This window comes from Phodopus roborovskii, unplaced genomic scaffold (assembly GCF_943737965.1).
Source record: "Phodopus roborovskii unplaced genomic scaffold, PHOROB, whole genome shotgun sequence".
Lineage (NCBI taxonomy): Eukaryota > Metazoa > Chordata > Mammalia > Rodentia > Cricetidae > Phodopus > Phodopus roborovskii.
In genome coordinates, this window is record NW_026126546.1 from 11,810,365 (window position 1) to 11,829,321 (window position 18,957).

Consider the following 18,957-nt stretch of genomic DNA (forward strand, 5'->3'; position numbering starts at 1 on the left):
TGCATATGCATGTCAGGGTTGGCCATTTTCCTTTAGCATTGCATTGTTGGGGCACTGACCCTGCCCTGGCCTTGCTTGTCCTGGGCAAGCTTTACTCCTAAGTGTTGTCTTCAGAGTAGCGTGCCATTTTTTTTAAGCTCTATTTTTTATTATATTTTTTATTTTTATTATTAATTTATAGAGTAGCCTGGGGGAATTACCACTTTAATAATACTCTAGTTGTCTCAGCTGTAAACAGGGAGGTCTGTACCATCATCTATGCGGTCTTCTTTAGTTCTCTACGGTCTTAGTTTCCGAATGAGCTCTTGAATCTTATTAACCTCTCCTCATTTTCGCTCCCAGTGTTGATGGGATCTAGGGCTTTACACATGCCAGTCAAGTTCCCTGCAACCAGGTGACACCCTGGAATCAACTTATTCTCAAGTTATCTACACTCTTGTAAGATGGTAAGATTTTCTTTTTTGAACAAGGGGTTTATTGAACTATACTACAAAAGAGCATCAGGTGAACTCCCAAAGGAGAGATATATAGTACTATTATCATTAATATATATAATCATTATTTGTTTAGAAACTTAAATGATTAATTATTCACTGCTATTATATGGGAACACAGCTTTTTGTATGTGACCTTATAACCTGCAACCTTGTTAAATTTACTCATTGATTCTAGTCCCTTTTTGTAGGTTCCTTAGAATATTCTATTAGATAAAAATTCTTACTTTCCAATCTATTTACCTTATTCCTTTCTAATTTTTAAATTTTAAAATATTTACTGGAATTAAATCTGGATCCTCTAGAAGAGCAGCCAGTGCTTTTAACCAGTGCTTATTTCTTTTTTAAAAAAATGATTTTTTTTTTTTTTTTTTTTTTTTTTTTGAGACAGGGTTTCTCTGTGTAACAGTTCTGGCCGTCCTGGAACTCACTCTGTAGACCAGGCTGGCCTCAAACTCACAGAGATCCTCCTGACTTGCCTCCCGAATGCTGGGATTAAAGGTGTGTGCCACGGCTTTAAAAAGATATTTTTTGCAAGGCCCTCTAGGCCAATGAGGTAAGAGTGGGTATTACTGGTTGCTCATGATATTATTTAGGAAGCACAGAACCATTCACAATTGTGTAACATATTAGCTGTAGATATTTTTTTAAATAATTTAAATTACAGTCAGGCACTATGGTGCATTCCTGTAATCCCAACACTTGGCAGAGGGAGGCAAGGAGGACTAGGAATTCAAGGTCAGCCTGGAATACATGATGCTCTACCCTCTCCCTCCCTCTCTCTCTCTGCTTCCCTCTCCTCCCTCCCTCTTTCCCCTCCCCCCACATTTGCTTGCTGTATTTTGAGACAGGCCTATAACTTGCTATGTAGATCAGGCTGGCCTGGCCTGGCCCTCACAGAGATTAGCCTGACTGTCTCCCAGGTGCTGGGATTAAAGGTATGTGTCATCACACCCAGCCACTGTGGGAGAGTCTTAAGAGCATATATATTTTTACTCAAATAGTAAGTGAGGACTTGGGATATTTGTAGACCTTGATGGTCATTTCCTATCAATCATTACTATGACAGTTGTCATATAGTAATAATTACATCATCCTTTTATACTTACTATTTTGCATTCACTGATCAGGAATGTTTATCTGTTCATTCATTCATCACTATGAAGTGGTGTGTGCTCTTATTTTAGTCAATAAGATGCATCTATTACTATCATTAACTGAAGCTTAGAGCATGTCAGGGTTAGGTTGTAGAACCCCCTTTGAGGTGGCTTTGTCCTTTTGATAAGTCTATATTAATGTCTCTGTCCCACATGAGGTGTTCTGAGCACATCTTATGCTTTCACAGAACCAGCACACCATGGGTAATTTCCCCACAGAGCTTCTTTCTGGTGGAGAAGCTGAGTGCTGGCTATACTTATCATCAGTGTGCTGGACAGTGATGAGGTGTATGCGTGTATACACACACAGTCATTGCACAATTATATCATTATCTACCTCTCCATAGTGAAAGGCACGAGCTTACGCTATCCAATCCCCTGAACACTACTTCTAGGATTCATTTCGGTTTTCTCCAGCTTCCACGTGTATACAGCCCTTCTTCAGCAGTTGGAATACATTAGTTTTGATACATTCATTATATGTTCCAGTTCTACACAAGCAACCAACCACATGGTCATGGGGGTTCAACTGCCTTGCTCATTCACTTACCCCACATGAGCTTGAAACCCAGGCAGGGTACCCTTCTTTCTTGGGCCTAGTTAGTGGCTTTTAGACTGAACTGGTTAAGGCAAAAGGGAGAGAAAATAAAAAGAGAGAGGGAGGGCTCTTTTTTCTGTCTAATTTAACAAAAACCAGCACTGCTGAACTTTAGTGATTGGGGAGTAAATTTCAGATAAGGAAGAGGAAGAAAAGAGAACATTTGGAGAAGAGGTGGGTCTGGCAGTTCGCCAAGGAAGGGAATGGCTGCCTTGACTCTCTGTGGAGTCATTAACATCCTTGCTCTAACAGATCACAGCTCGGACAGAGGCCAAGCAGGGGCTACTGCCTGCTCCCATCTTTGAACCGAGTGCTGCCTGACTCCCGAGCCCACTCGTCCCACGTGACTTGACAGGTGGGTTGTTCTAATTTATCTTTGTCGTTTCTGTAGTTATCACTGCAGAGTTGGTACCTTGAACCTCTGACTCCGACAAAAGCTGATACAGGTTTGTATGGTGAGCTTGTTGGACGTTTTACTGGTGCCGGTGAGAGGAGGTGGGTTTCCATGATCCTTGTAGCAGCCAAGGTTTCCAGGCACTAGAGACAAACAAAACAAAAGAATTTCACAACATCTGGCTGGGAACCGCTAGGAAGGAAATTCTGCCTACGCCAGGTGTGCTTGTCCCACAGTGTTTACAGCCCTGAGGTACAACACAAGCAAATGACAACAAGCTCTAAAATGGACCCTCTGGTGTTGTTCTCTGCTAAATGCTATGCCATCTGTGAGGAATTATGACATGCAGGTCCCCATTTAGCAACCCGAAGATGTTCATTTTACTCTATCAGTGTTGGCAGAATTTGGTACTGAAGAGAGCTAGGGAGGATCTCTTAAGATAGAGAAGGTTGCTTTGCTTTTGGCACATGGCAGCCAACTCCCAGTAATGCACCAAAGTGACAGACATAGAAGGAATGAGCAGAGAAGGGTTCTGTGTTTAGGCTTTGTAGGGCATATGTCTTGCCGAGAGAAGCAATGTGCACATTGAACACGTTAAGCACCAAGAGCTGAACATGTTAAGCACCAAGAGCTGAGCCAGCTTCCTGAAATTGGTGAAGGAAAATGATCAGGAGAAATGAAGCCGGGAGGGGGCACCTGGTTCAGCTGAAGCATTCACCTGCTCTCTAGATGGAAAGAGCCTGGGCCGCCAGAGCTGTTTCCTATGACTTCACAGCTTAATGTACAAGAGATCTAAAAGACCTAAACTCCGTAAAAACATAACAAAACAGAGACTTTGCCTGGCAAGATGTCTCATGGGTAAAGGCACTTTCTTGATGACCTTAGTTTGTTCTCTGGAACCCACATGGCAGAGAGAACCAACTTCCAAAAGTTGTGTTTTGGCCTTCACATGTGTGCTGTGGCAAGTGCCTCCTCCTCCCTGATTCCCCCCCCCAAAAAAAAGAGTAGCAAAGCAATCAGATCTAAACTGTTCCAAAGTTACTGGAAGAGTACGGGTGGTAAGCACAGGCACACCACCCTCAATGTTTGAAGTTAAAGTAGGGATGGTAAATTTGAGAGCAATCTGGGCTACACAATGTATTTAGACTTTGCTTTTAAAGCAAACAAATAATTAAAAACCAAAGGGGCTAGAGAGATGGCTCTATAATTAAGAGCACCCAGGTTGGATTCCCAGCCACAATGGTGGCTCAAGACAATCTGGAACTCCAGACTCCCTCTTCTGGCCTCTGCAGGCATCAGCCATGCATGTGATGTACATATATACATGCAGGCACACAGAGACACATAAACACATCTTTAAAACCAAACAACTCCAAACTTCCCAAAGGAACCTAAGTTAGCATAGTACAGAGATGTATATCCATGTTTAGTGTGGAATCAACCTGCATGTCCACCAACAAACGAATGAATTTTAAAAAATGTGATACACAGACAATGGAGTTTTACTCAACCATAAAGGAAAAAAATTATAGCTAGGCATGGTGGCACACACCTTTAATTCCAGCATTCAGAAGGCAGAGAGGCAGGTGGATCTTTGTGAATTCAAGGCCACCCTGGTCTGCATAGTGAGTTCCAGGACAGCCAGAACTATACAGTGAAAAGTGAAACCCCCACTCGAAACAAGCAAAAACATTCAGCTGCATATCTGCATTCACACTAGTTGTTATGGCATGCACAAGCCCTGTGCAAACTCAAGACAGACCAAATACCAGTTACTGGCAACTGACAGCTACTGGGGAAGAGTCAGTTTTCTTTAACAGTGTTGCCCCTGGAGTTTGAACACATTCCAGTGGAAGACCATGAATATATGGGCAGCATGATTTGGACTTGATAGGAAGAGAAACAAGATAGATCCCAAAATTGGGTGGGGAGGAAAGGGGGTGAATATAGGAAGAAAGGTAAATATGGTTTAAAAATGTATGTAATTCTCAAAGAACTAATAATAATAATTTTAAAAAAAGGAAATTACAGTGTGTGGGTGTGTGTAGGTCAGAGGATTACCTTGGGTGTTGTTCTTAAGTGCCCTCTCAGCAGTCTGGAACTCACCAAGCAGGCCAGGCTGGCTGGCCGGTGAGTGCCAGGGGTCACCTGTCTGCCTTGCCAGCACTGGGGACACATGCATGTATGGCTCATTATGAATAGCTTTTTAAAAAATATTTGTTCTTATTTTTGAGAGAGAGAGAGAGTGTGTGTGTGTGTGTGTGTATGTATGTGTGTGTGTGTGTGTGTGTGTGTGTGTGGGCTTATGTGCATCACACACACCACAGAGGCCAAGGGGTTTTCAATCCCTTAGAATGGAAGTTACAAGTGATTGTGAGCCCCCGATATGGGTGCTGGGAATCGAATCGGGGTCCTCTGCAAGAGTAGTAAGTGATCTTAACTGCCATATCTCCAGCCCCCACATCTGGTTTTTAAATTTTTTTTTTTTTAACTTAGGTTCTGGGAGATCAAACTCAGGTTCTATGACTAAGCAATCTCCAGAGCTATTTATATACACATGGGTGATGTCAAGTGGGAGGACTGGGGAGAAGGAAGCAGATTAGTGTGCTTTAGACACAGGAGAGAAAGGACTGCATCACGGGGGTGAAAATGGACAAAGCACAGATATGCTTGAGTCTAGTATACGAAAGTACTTGAATGTAATGTCTTTATGAAGCCCACGACACTGTACAAAAAATAAAACAGAACAAACAAAATGTTTCAGTCACTAGAGGGCAAAACAAACCCTCAGGAACCCTACCTTCACCTGGCACCTAAACCTCTGCTCTTCAAAAGAGCGAATGGGCTCCCCATGTCTTCGGGTGAACAGTGTGCTTTCGCATCGCCGCAGGAACAAAAGACCACAAACCTGCCTTCTCAACAGTACTCTTTATTACCTTTCATTTTTCTGAGGGCCAGAAGAACCAAGCAGATTTTAAGAGCCAAAATGAAGGTGTCAGCAAAGCTGAGCCATACTTGAAGAATTCTAAGAAGCAACCCACACTCCAGTTATGGCCACACGGCCTGGTTCCCTCATCACCTCCTTCCCTGGCGGCCGCTGTACTGTCATAGGCCCTCTGACTCATATCTTCCTGTAAATGAACTGGGCCCACATGGATAATCCAGGGTAATCTCTCCTTCCCAAGTCTTCAGCCACACTTGCAAAGTCTCATGCCATTTAAGGTCACATTCTCATACACTCAGGATTATAAAGTCCTGTCTTTGGGGGTCATTATTCAGCCTACCACAGGGAGCACATTAGTGTTTTACAGCCACAAGCTAGATTGTTTGGCCTAGTGAGGCAAGAGGGACATAAATATGGGTACCAACCATGGGAGCTGGCTTTCACATAGCCTCAGGGATCTGCTACGGACTGAATACTTGTACACCACTGTGATGTAATAATAAATACACTTGGTTTCTACCCACTTCCTGCCACTTCTCTAACCCTCGAGATGCTGGATGACTCTTTTCTAATGAGGCACCTCGTGGTGGGCCCTGGTTAGCCTCGTGGTGGGGGCTGAACACCAGATAGACCAAGCCACAATTAGTAGCTTGGAACTTTCAGTCCCAGTCCCCATCCTCCAGAGAAGAGAAAGGGTTAGAGATGGAGTCAATACTGGGTTTCGCCTACCTGATGAGACCTGAAAACCCACTAGAGATGGAGTCGAGGGAGTTTTTTTGGTGATTAGCATATCCATGCTGGGAAATGGCACCCACCACTGGGACAGGGGCTCAGAACCTTTTGGACCTTAAACCAAGGAACATCTTCAACCTATCACATCCTTTCTGACACACCAGAGCTATTACAGCAGATTACAAACCTGTGGAGGAAGTCTTAGAAACCCTTGCTTTGTACACAAGCTCAGGGACTCACAGCTTGTGATGGCATCTGAAGCAGGGTGTGGTCCTGCAGGGCAAATCCTTTAACCCATGGCACTGACGCTGGGTGTTCACAGGCATTACAGAATTGTAAGCCATCCTGTTGGTGTGGGGAGAGTTGCAGGACTGGCTGCTGGGGAAAACCCACCCATCTGGTGTCAGAGTCAAGTTTGTGGATATATAGGAAAAAGATTGGTTTCCTTCCTTTTATCCCCAGTTCATATGCTGGTCTGAATAAATTGTGAATGGACTTGGGGGTAATGAGATGATGTCAGGAAGAGTGAGTCCCACAATGGAATAAGAGGAGGATACAAGAGCCCATTCTTTCTCTGCCACGTGAGTACTTATCAAAAACACAGCCATCAACAGGCCAGGGAGAGGGGCTGCACAACACAGCACACTGAAGACACCAGCATGTATGTGGACTCTGGGCTCCTAGCCTGCTATGTTTATGAAGCCACTTGGGCCTGGCAATGTTGTTTAAAAACTTATACTACTGCAGGGCATTTTAGAACTCCCAGCATTCAGGAGACAGAAGCAGGTACATCTCTGTGAGTTCAAGGCTACCCTGGCCTACATAATGAATTCCAGGCCAGCTAGGGCTACAGAGTGAGACCCCATCTCTCCCAATCCCCAGTGTGCACAAAATAAAAATTCATGCCCTGTGTAAGCCACCCTAGTGTTTACACTTTCTGAGACAAGGTCTCAATATGTAGTCTTGGCAGGATTACAAGAAGAGGAATAGGCTGTAGCAGAGGCCTGTAGCAAAGTGCTGAGGGTGGGCTGGGCTCCAGGCAGCAAACACATAAGACAACATCTTATTAAGGGCCATGTGAGCCGGACAGTGGCTCTTTGCCCTTCCTGTCCTCAGATGAGACACTCTAGCCCAGGCAATAGCTTGGCTGAAGCTTTATAAAAGACTTCAATGCACAAGACTAAGTCAGACTAGATTTCTAACTCACAGAATCCGTGACAACATGCATGTGAAGCCACTAAATTTGGGGGTAGTCTGTTCCAACGTAATAGATCATTAATATATGATATATACCAAATAAGTTCCTTGCAGTTACTTCCTAACAAGCTAGGGACACATCAGTCTCTTAGGAACTTAGTTTTCAATCCATGTCATTAACTCAGAGTTATTAGTTGAAGCCCCTTTCTGAACACCCTACAGTTTCTTCTAGATCCAATTCTAAAACCCCAAACCAGGCTGGTGAGTTTGGGACTACATTTTCCTGCTTTAAGACTGGAAACAGCATGGCCCAGGTTATTGAGCTGTGTCTGAATGTCAGCCTTTTGAACATATAAAACATATGCATAGGGACTGGAGAGACAGATGCCTCAGTGGTTCAGAGCACTGGCTGTTCTTCCAGAGGACCTAGGTTCAATTCCCAGCACCCACATGGCAGCTCTCAACTGTCTATAACTACAGTTCCAGAAGATCCTATATGTTCGCACAGATTCACATGTAAGCAAAACACTAACACACCTAAAAATAAATTAATTTTAAAAAATGCATGTATGTGATGTACACACACAGGAAACTTTCCTCCTAAACCATCTGACCAGCTTATTTTAAGTCTGCAGGAAGTACCTTGGCTATACCAACCCTCACACTTCCCCCTTTAAGTCAGGCAGTCACCCTTTTGTTCCCTTGCATCCCACATGGTTCAAATGTAACCACTGTGGCTCCCTGTACAAACTTTAAAATGAATCCTTTAGAAACAAACCAAATCTCTACAGTAGCAAGTGTAAACAGGAGCTGGGGCAGGAGCACTCCAATCTCCAGCGAGGCCAGGCCTGAGAACGTCTGAGGTTTAGGGCTTAAACAACTGCAGAGCCAAGCAGCTGTAGCTGTAGGGTGTTGATCCAAGCTGAGCTTGTTAAAGAGGACTTCCATATGTAGACCTGAGCATGCACTTAATGATTCTTACTAACAACTACTTGGTCATGATCGTCTTGATTATTTACTCTGATTTTTGTCTTGTTTACTTCATTATGCTCAAGTAAGCATGCTATTATATATTAGTCTACACACAGCCCAAGGCACAATCATAAATGCAAGGCTACAGGCTCCATGAACACAGCTGCAACCTATGAAGCTTTATTCACAAAAGTTTGGCGATCAGAGCCAGGCAGCTGTGTCTCAATGTGGTAGTGAGGTCCTGTGGTGCACCGCAAAGGGCATCATCAGGGGCCGGGCTGCCTCTGCACTGTTCTAATCTACGTGAACCTTGGCGGTTTAAGGTAAGCTCCTTGTCCCAGCCCCAAGCCTACCACTTCCCAAACTTCCAACTTTATATCCACCATGACACTCTGTGCTGCCACTGCCCAGTTCTGCCTCTTCCTTAGATCACAACCTCTTAAACCTTTTCTTCTCATAACCCTTTTCACACCCCCAAGAGAAACTTTTATATGACCCAGGTCTAAAGGTTTATAAAACAGGGAACCAGGGAGATGGTCCAGTCAGTAAAGTCTAACTACAGGGACCTGAGTTTGATCCCCAGAATGCACATAAAATATCCATGCACACCCAAGGCCGGGGAGGTAGGGACAAATTCCCTTAGCCTAATTATCAAGCTGCAGGCCACTGAGAAAACCTGTTTCAAAAAACAAACTTGATGGCTCCCAAGAATGACACCTGAGGTTGTCTTCTGGCTTGCACACACATGTTTGCACACACGTGTGCTGGGTTCAAAGGTGTTTACACATAGGGGCACCTGCATATACTTGCAAAATAGGTAAAGATAAAAGGTTTACTAGCAATTATTCAAAAATTTACTTTAAAACTATTCTTTGGTGCACACACACGTTTACCATCTATTAAAGACCAAAGCAAATTTTCATGTAAATGAAACAGATGTCCTTACTATCTTTCCATGACTAATAGAATCTTGACTGAATACTTGATGCCGCAGGACATGAGCATCTTCAGTTTGTCAGAATTGATTATACTTTGATTTTATAATCAATGCTGAGAACATTGCTTCATATCATAATACAAAAGTGTGGTGAGGGCTATTTTAAAAATTACTGGAGCCAGGCAGTGGTGACGCACGCCTTTAATCCCAGCACTCGGGAAGCAGAGGCAGGAGGAACCCTGTGAGTACAGAGCGACTTCCAGGGCAGCTAGGATTGTTACATAGAGAAACCCTGTCTCAAAGAAAAGAAAGGAAGAAAAGAAAGGAAGAAAAGAAAAGGAAAAAAGAGAAATGCTGGAAATTCTGTTCTAATTCCAAACCAAAATTCACTGAAAGGCAGGGAAAAGGAAAAAAAATTCACTGAATGTGTGTGTGTGTGTGTGTGTGTGTGTGTGTCCTTTTATTTAGAAGCCAGAAGGCAAGCATTAATATTCCTCTTGAATATTCCTCTTGAAGCACTATCCTCCAGACACTGGCCTGGGGCTGTCAATTAGGCTAGTCTGGCTGGCCAGTGTGGAGCCCTGGGATCTGCCTTTGCTGGGATCAAAATCACATGCCACCACACTTGCCATTTATATGGGTTCTGGGGATCAGGCTCAGATTCCCATGTTTGCATGATAAATATTATATGGACTGAGCTATCTCTCTAGCTCATAATTGATTTTTTTTAAATGAAGCTTACATCAGCAGCTAAAGCAGCAATTTTTAAAGAATGATTTATGTATTCTTAGTTGATGTGCATCAGTTGGTGTTTGGCTGCATGTATGTCTATGTGAGGGTGTTGGATCCCCTGGAACTGTAGTTACAGGCGTGTGAGCTGCCATGTGGGTGCTGGGAATTGAACCTAGATCCTCCAGAAAAGAAGCTAGTGCTCTTAACCACTGAGCCATCTCTCCAGCCCCTCAAGCAGCAATTTTTAAACGTAAAATTTTAATATAATAATTTCAAAGGTATATTAATTTGATAATACATATATAATATAATAGAAATATTAAAAGCTTTTATTTTCCATAATTAAACCATTATGTTTCTTAAATAGTGGTTTTCAAACTGTGGGTTGTGACCCCTTTGAGAGTTGACCAATCCTTTCAAAGGCATTGCCCAAGATGGTTGGGAAACAGATATTTACATTGCGACTCATAACAGCAGCAAAATTAGAGTTATGAAGTAGCAACAAAATAGATTTATGGTTGGGGGGGTCACCGCACATGGAGCACTGTGTTAAAGGGTCAGAGCACTGGGGAGGCTGGGAACCGCTACTGCAGAAGTTTGCATGGGCAGTAACAGCACTGCAGATCCTAACACACAGTTGACTCCAATCTCTGCCAAGTTGTTTCAGGCAGCACTAGTTGTGGAGTTCTGAGGTGTGTGCAGAGTAAAGTGTACACAGTGTGTTCAGAGAGAGGCAGCAGAGAAGCCTTATGAAGCCACACAGGCAGGAGCTGCCGGAGGCACTGCAGACTCATTACAGGTCTCATTCCGAATTAGCTGTTGCCACTGCACATTCAGGCACCTTTCACTGTGCCAATTCCACAGCCCCTACATTCAGTGATACGACCCCGTATGGGGTTGTGATCATGATTTAAAAAGCTATGACTTAGAGGTGGTGGACAGTTAGTGGGCAAAGTGCTGGCTTCCAGGCCTGAGTACCCGAGTCAATCTCCAAAACCCACATGATGGAGATGAGAACTGACCTCCACATGTGTGCTATAGGATGAATACATGCACACACATACATGCACATGTCTGTGACTTAGACCACTGCATCAGGCTCCTGCTCCATCTTTGTCTCTAGGCTCCCCCTACTTGAGGGTAGCATGCTGACACCACAATTATCTGTAGCTGCCAGGCAGAAGAGTAGGTGCAGGGGTCAGAGACAGGAACAGTAAGAGGTAAAATAACAGTGACAGGTGGCTGAGGAGATGGCTCTGCAGTTAAGAGCACTGGCCGCTCTTCCACAGGACCTGGGCTCAATCCCAGCACCCACAGGGCAGCTCACAACTGTCTGTAACTCCGGTTCCATAGGATCTGGAATCCTCAGACAGACACACATGCAGGCAAAACCCCAATGCACATAAAATACAAATAAATTTTAAGAATGGCTGGTGATGGGGGCAGGGATGGCACAGAGCTCCATGGCCCTATGTCCACGCTACAAAGCTCCTGTTATCCCTGGATAAAGCCTGGAGTGTCCTAGGTGGCCCAGTACTGCATGTATTTTCCTTCTCTCCCTCCCTTCTCTCCAACAGCACAATCTCACCTCTGCTCTTCAGCCAAACTGAACTGTTTGTAGTGTTCAACTTCATCTTGTTCCCTGGCCTTTGGACTTTTATGCTCATATTCCCTCTACTTAGAAAGCTTTACCATTCCTAAGATTGCAGTCTAAGCATCATTTTCTTGAGGGATCACTCAGATTTGCCTTCTCTCCCCACCTTTCCCCAATCAAAAGTGAGCTGTATGGCCAAGCTATGGAGTGCTACAGCAGTGTGGTGAGTCAGATCCCACATGCAGCTTCCTTGTCTCTCCCCGAACAACATTGGACAACTTAAAGGCAGCACAACATCTTCCTCACGTCACCATATTCCCTACAGATGCTCTGTGACTCTCAAGGATAAATGGCTGAAACTGGTGTGAGTACCTGAGGCCCCTTTGCAGGCTCTGGGGAACCAACACACAGCACCTGCTTACAGCTGGCCATGGCTCATGTTATCTAGAAACAGCACACCAGTTTCATACAGGCCAATTTTACAACTTAAAAACACTAAATCACTGCATAAAAACCTGCAACATGTACTTGGTATAAGCACATTTAAGGTTTTTTTTTTTTTTAACATCTTTCAATTTTTCTTGGTGACTTCAGTTCACCAACTGTACTTCAGCAAAATGGCCCTGCCAGGAGTCTTCTCCTGCTCATGTGCCTGACTTTCCTGTGGAAGCCATGCTCCTGTGTGGCGTGGAATGAGCCCTCGACTCTCCTCATTCTGAGGGCCCCACTCACCACCTCTAGCCTAATTACTGCCTGAAAGTCTTATTTCCAAATATCACTTGGAGGTTAAGACTTAGCATTGGAGACTGGGTGTGGTGGTGGCGGCACACACCTTTAACCCCAGCCCTTGGGAGGCAGAGGCAGGGGGACCTCTGAGTCCCAGGCTAGCCTGGGCTACAGAGTGAGCACCAGGACAGCCAGGGCTACACAGTGAGACCTTGTCTCAAAAAAACTAAAATATAAGAAATAAAAATAAGAGAGCAAAGGAAATTCGGGAGGACATGTTTAATCTAAAACAGATGCCGTGGAGGTATCTGGAACCTTGGAAATGATCCTCGGAGGGATCTAAGGGAGTGTCTACTTACTGCTGTTGGTACCTGTGCTCTGGGCTTCATGGCCCAGAAAAAAAACTATACAGCTTATATGAACCAGAATAAATCCTGCACACCTGTTACAATACCTGAAGTGGAAGCAGGAGAATTCTCAAGGGCAGCTTGGGCTGCAGCGTGAGCTGCTGGCTCAATCCTCCTCGTTCCTGCTTTCTCACTCCCAGTAGACTGAAGACTCTGATCTGCCCACCCCATGCCCAGCAGCAGCACTAATGCCCTCAGGCCTCTCCATCATGGCCTGCATATCTTCCTTTCTGTTTCCCTTCTCAGTTCTGGGGATGGAGTCCAGAGGCTTGTGCATCATAGGCAAGTGCTCTAGCACTGAGCCATCATCCCACCCACTGAGGCCTTTCCATGCTCAGATCTTCAGTGGTAGAATGAGGAATAATATGGGCTTCAAAGGGTCCTTTTGTTTGTTTTTCGGGTTTCTCTGTGGCTTCGGAGGCTGCTCTGGAACTAGCTCTTGTAGGCCAGGCTGGTCTGGAACTCACAGAGATCCACCTGCTTTTGCCTCCACTGCCCAGCTCAAAAGGTTCTTGTGAGAAGTGAGTAAAGTAAATAAATGCTGTAAGCTGGACAGAATGGTATATGCTGAATAAAAACAGTTATTACAAGTATGTATAGTAAGGCTTTCATCATTCACCACACAAACAAGAATAACTTGCTGGGTAATAGAAAATTACAATAGCACTGATTTAAGAGACAACATCAAAAGCGGCCGCAATGTGTGTTTCGCCAGGTCATCTCACCCTCTGGGGAAGGCAGGAAGGAGGACATTATTCCTGTTGGACAAAGAACCCTGTAGGTGAAGGGCCTTTCACAGGACACACAAGTAGGCTTTGGAGGCAGGATAAAATCAGGGTGCAGAAGCCCACTGCCTGTACTGTATAAATGTGGTCATTACCATCATGGGAGAGAAACTGCTGTAGTCTTTTACAAGACAGCTTAGCCTGCAGTCCTTGTGATGAAGGAAGCAAAGTGACATGCTCAAACCAAGCTAAGGTAACTCAGCTGCTTGTATCCCCTCGTAGGAGGAAGGAGTTCACCAGACTGTCACCCAAAGCTACATCTACACAGCCTCCCAGCTTCACAGGGTGGAAGAGGAGGGTTGACTTGGGGGCGGGGAGTATCTAGTGATGCAGCTGCTTTTGAGTAGCCCATGTTCCTGTAACTAAGCCCAATCCCCAAATGCACTCAAGGTTCGGTCTATTGATGCCCTTCATGGGATGAACACATAGATGTTTTCTCACGTTGCCTAGACAATACAACACCATCAGAAAGATTCAAGACAGCTCCTCTTACCACCTTAGTGCTAGGCATCCAACTCAGGGTCCTGTCATAGAGGGAAACCTCACTCTAACACTGACTCTATACCCCAGTCCAAGATAGGACTCCTACTTTGATAGGGCCTTGCTATGGAACCCAGGCTGGCCTCCAACTCTTGCTCCTTCTGCCTCAGGTTCCTGATGGAATGATTATGGGCATGTTCCACCACCCCCTGAAAAGATGGAGTTGGTCCCTCGGGGTTCTGTTCACCCACAGGAAAGCCTCTGGGACAGTGTCAGCCAGTAAGATTGCCACAGCTCTTCAACTTGAACTGGAAAGTGTGGCTCCAAGTCTCACCAGAGAAGACACGTCATGCAAGATTTCCTGACTGTGTTCCACCCTTAGGTCTTCCCAGAAGCTGGGAGGGAAAGTCCTTTGAAAAGGGATACTTGTTCTCAAGTTCTTTTACTTTCATGGCCACTTGAAAAACCTGTGGCTTGGTCATACATTTTCGTCTGACGAGGAGGCTTCATCGCTTTTTTTTTTTTAATTGTAATATACAAATGGATCTCTTGTTTATCACAGTTGAGGCTTTGAAACTCATGATAGTTAATTACAGTAGCATCTCCCCTCCCCCTTATCTGCAAGGGCTAGATTCCAAAGTCTTCCAGTGGATGCCAGAAACCACAAACAGTACCCAACCACACAACAAGCTGATTTTCCTTTCTATAGGAGAGTACAGAATCAGTGCCTTCTCCATCCAGACTGAGCCCTTGGCTCAAACCTGTGCAGTTCTAGATGTGACCATAAAACTAGCACTGATTTCTCTTCCACACAATTGTTCACAGATAGAAGATTCATTCTTACCAATGATGGTGGAAACCTCAGCATATATTGCCTCCCCCCTTTCTTTATTAAGCTGAAGATTGTGAACTCAAGTTTCAAGAAAACAGCCATGCCTATGATCTGCAAGGCTGACTGGTTGATTAGAACTCTGTGACTGTGGAGAGGTGAAATGTGGATCAAGAATCAAATCATCTTCAGCTACCTTTAGCTCCCCCAATGCCCACCCCTGTGTCTCACCTAACTTGTGTCTATCAAGTGAAACCTTTTGGGATGTATTCACTTAATAGATCCTCAGCTTCCACTAACCCAAAGACTAAGAATGTTATCAGATGACCTGTGCTAATTCCCTGCTTGGCTGTAATACATCTACCTGGTATTTCTATCAATGTACTTGAAAGTTGCCCTAATTTATGATGTTCCTTGTTCTGTCACCATATAAACTTCATGAAACTTAGCACACTGGAACTTGGTGTTTGGGGCAATCTGAATATGTATTCCCAGGACATGAGCACTTGTATTTGGTTAACTATCTTACTCTCTTTGCAGTAAGAGCAGTAAGCTCTTTGCAGTAAGCACTCGGGAGCAGCCAAGACCATGACAGCACGATGTCTCCTTCACTCTGCTGAAGCCACAAAAGATAAGTCCCTAAATCTGTATGACTCCCCAGGAAGAGTGGGTTGTGGGAGGCTGCATCTTGGAGCAGAAGTGATCATGTTAGTCCTACTTTGTCCCCTCAAAAGACAAGGACTTCTTTGGACCACTCTGCAGAATGAAGGCTATTTAGGCTTGAAGCTCCTGTTAGTATCTCAAAGAAGTCTTTGGGACCACTTGACCCCTTTATTTGTTCTCTTTCTAACCAGGCCTCATCAAACAACCTTCCTCAGCTTTCACTATCACTTGTCTCTTTAACCAGCAGACTGAGGATGGGTGGCCAAGCCTAGTTTGTTGGGGCAGTTGGAGCCCAGGCTTTTGCCCTAAAGACTTTGATTATGGGAATTTCCCCTATTTCATTAAAGGAAGCCCTTAGGGCTCCTTCTTGGTAAAGAATGAATGAATAAATAAATAACATAAGAGGTGCCACCTCTGTTAGGACTAAGGGTGAGCAGCACAGACAGCATGGAAGGCTGGACAGGAAGTAGGGAGAACTAGATTTCACCATGCCACTCAGAACTATAAACTGCCTATTTGTTTACTTATTTTGTGCATATGTTGGGGCACCACTTGTGCCACAATGTGTGTGTGGAATGAACTCAGGTAGTCAGAGTAGGATGCAATCCCTTTACTCACCAAGCATCTTACCCACCCCAATTTTCCATTTGCACTAGTACACTTTGTACAACTGTGCTCAAACACCATGTGTGCCACTGAAGAAAATGTCCACTTGGGCCACAAAGTCTCCAGTCATTATTTCTTTTCTTTTTCATTTCTTTATTTAGTTTTTTTATTTTTTTCTTTTGACAGTATCAGGGTTTAAAACAGCCTCTCCAGGTGGTGATGCACACCTTTAATCCCAGCACATGGGAAGCAGAGGCAGGAGGATCTCTGTGAGTTTGAGGCCAGCCTGGTCTACAGAGTGAGTTCTAGGACAACTAAGACTACACAGAGAAACCCTGATTCAAAAAACAAAAACCAACCAACCAAACAAACAAACAAAAACAAACAAACAAACAAAATTTGGCAGAAGCAGATGTATGTTTGTGAGTTCAAAGCAGCTTGAGTTATTTATTTATTAGAACATAATGAGTTCTAGATAGACCAGCCAGGCTACAATGAGACCCTGTCCAAAAACCAAACCAAAACAAACCCCACAGAACCCAACAGTGGGTGCTTTTGTGACCCTTGAGTCCAGTGCCACACCCACTGAGTGGCTGGTGCAGCACCACACCAGTCCCCATGGTAAGCTGGATAAGGGCAGACAGAAGCAAAAGGCAGATAGATCATAAACGAACATCTTAGAAATCAGATGGCAGGAGCATGCCGGGGGTAGTCCATTCCCTGGGGAGAACACACCAACACAATAGGGGGTGCCTTTTCAAGCTAGGTCCTAAACTTGAGGTTGGGTACATTTATTAGCCAAATATTCAAAATAGCCTAGAAGGCACAGATGAGTAGAGAAGGCTCGAAGAAGAGGTACTCTGCCTAAAGCTATTGAAGGGATGATGACGTGTGCCCTGGCCAGCCATGCTAAGGCCCAAATGCTTTCCCTTTGCTCAAATTGTGTCACCTAGAAAGAGATATGACCTCACTGGATTGGAACGAGGAAAAATGTTTAGTGTCTGCTCTAGCCTCCTGCACCAGATGTAGGGAGACTGGAAGCATTCTGTTTTTTTTTTTTTTTTTTTCAATCACCCCTAACGTCTGCCTGTGCTCTTCCACAGACACAGAGATCCCAGTGGAGGGTGCCCACTACACAAGCACAGCTTCCTGGGAAATCCTCTAACTTAGGCTCACAACTGCCCGAAACTCCAGAGCCTCCCCAGCCCATCATCAAACAGCTTCATCTTGCTGGAAAGACAAAACTTGTCACAGAAAGCAAGATCAACTGATGTCACAGTAGGATTCTTGACAGTGCCAACATGTGCAGTCCAAACAGGTGCATGCGACCAAAATGCTTGTGGTCAAGACAGAGGTGCTGCAGAGCTGTAGTTTTTATGTTGCCTCCGCCACTGCCTTGACTACTGAGTTTTCTTTTGGCTGTAAAATGTAAATGATGCAATGAGGTTTGACTTTAAGAGACAAACGTGGGGCTGGAGACATGGCTTAGCCATTAAGAACACTAAATATTCTTCCAGAGGACCAGGGTTTAATTCCCAGCACCTACATGACAGCTCACAACCATCTGTAACTCCAGTTCCAGGTGATCCAACACCCTCACCTAGACATAGATGCAGGCAAAACACAAATAAATATAAAGTTAAAAAAAAAAAAAGAATTCTAAGAGGAGACAGTATGAATCAAATGAATCAATTGTTTGTAGAGAAACATTTACAAAACAAAACACGAGAGATGACTTCAGCACAAAGCAGTGAAGCCTGAAGTGGGAAAGACCCCCAGGCCTGACAGGGCTGGCAGAGTTCTGAGCAGAGGGTCCAAGCCCACAGCCAGTTCCCAGATGATAACAGCTGGGCAGAGAACACCCACGTGCCAGCCCGCCATTCAGGGCAGCGGTGCTGGGCAGCAAAGATTTCCTGGATACTGTGGCAGCCTGCTCCACTCCCAGGCTTGGGATTGTCCAGACCCAATGGAAAGAAAACAACTAAGAGCGGGCGGCATGAGTTGCTGCTGACCACCTGTCATCATTGAGCCAATCTTTTCATTCCCACGATGTCGAAAGCGGAACCTTAATACTTCTCTATACTAAATGAACTTCAACCTTAACTCCCAAAGAACACACACACACACACACACACACACACACACACACATCAACAATTACCTCAACAGCCCAAACTCGTCCTGGGACCCCAGTTTTCTAGGGAACAAGGCTGCTTACAAGGACCAGAAGGAAAAGGAACTAGTCTTGCCCTGTATTGAACTCAGTTTGTTAGAGAAGATGGCATATCCAACTAGCCTTGGTTTTCTTACTGAAGGGGGCAGGGGAGAGAAGACACACCCTGTAGCTGCTACCAAAGTCAGCAAGGGAACGTGGATGTGTGTGGTACAAGCTGGGCACTGAACTGTAGCTGAGCAACATGGAGGTCACTGCTGACATCAAAGACACACAGTGCCAGCAGCGACACATATCCTACAGTGCAGACAGCCTTGGCTGCTTCTGCCAGCACGCCCTCTGTGCAGCTCAAGACTCTTATAAGATCTCACTTGAAAGCTTTCAAACTCTGTGCAAAAAAAAAAAAAAAAAAAAAAAAAAAAAAAAAAGACGAACAACAACTAAGGAAGACCAAAACAAGCCAGAGTGCCACATAGTTAAAAGGAACTTGAGCTGGTGTGATGAGTAATCCTGGTTGTCAGTGATGACATCTGGAAT

At 44.6% G+C, this 18,957-nt stretch overlaps 1 protein-coding gene across 1 annotated transcript in view; it reads right to left on the reverse strand.

Annotated features, from left to right (window-relative positions):
* The window catches only part of Kremen1 (kringle containing transmembrane protein 1), a 67,825-nt gene that overhangs the window by 19,130 nt on the left and 29,738 nt on the right, over positions 1-18,957 (reverse strand). The window contains exon 4 of the mRNA XM_051200474.1: positions 2,662-2,786. Within this exon, the coding sequence (XP_051056431.1) occupies positions 2,662-2,786 (125 nt within the window). The remainder of the gene's footprint in view (positions 1-2,661; positions 2,787-18,957) is intronic.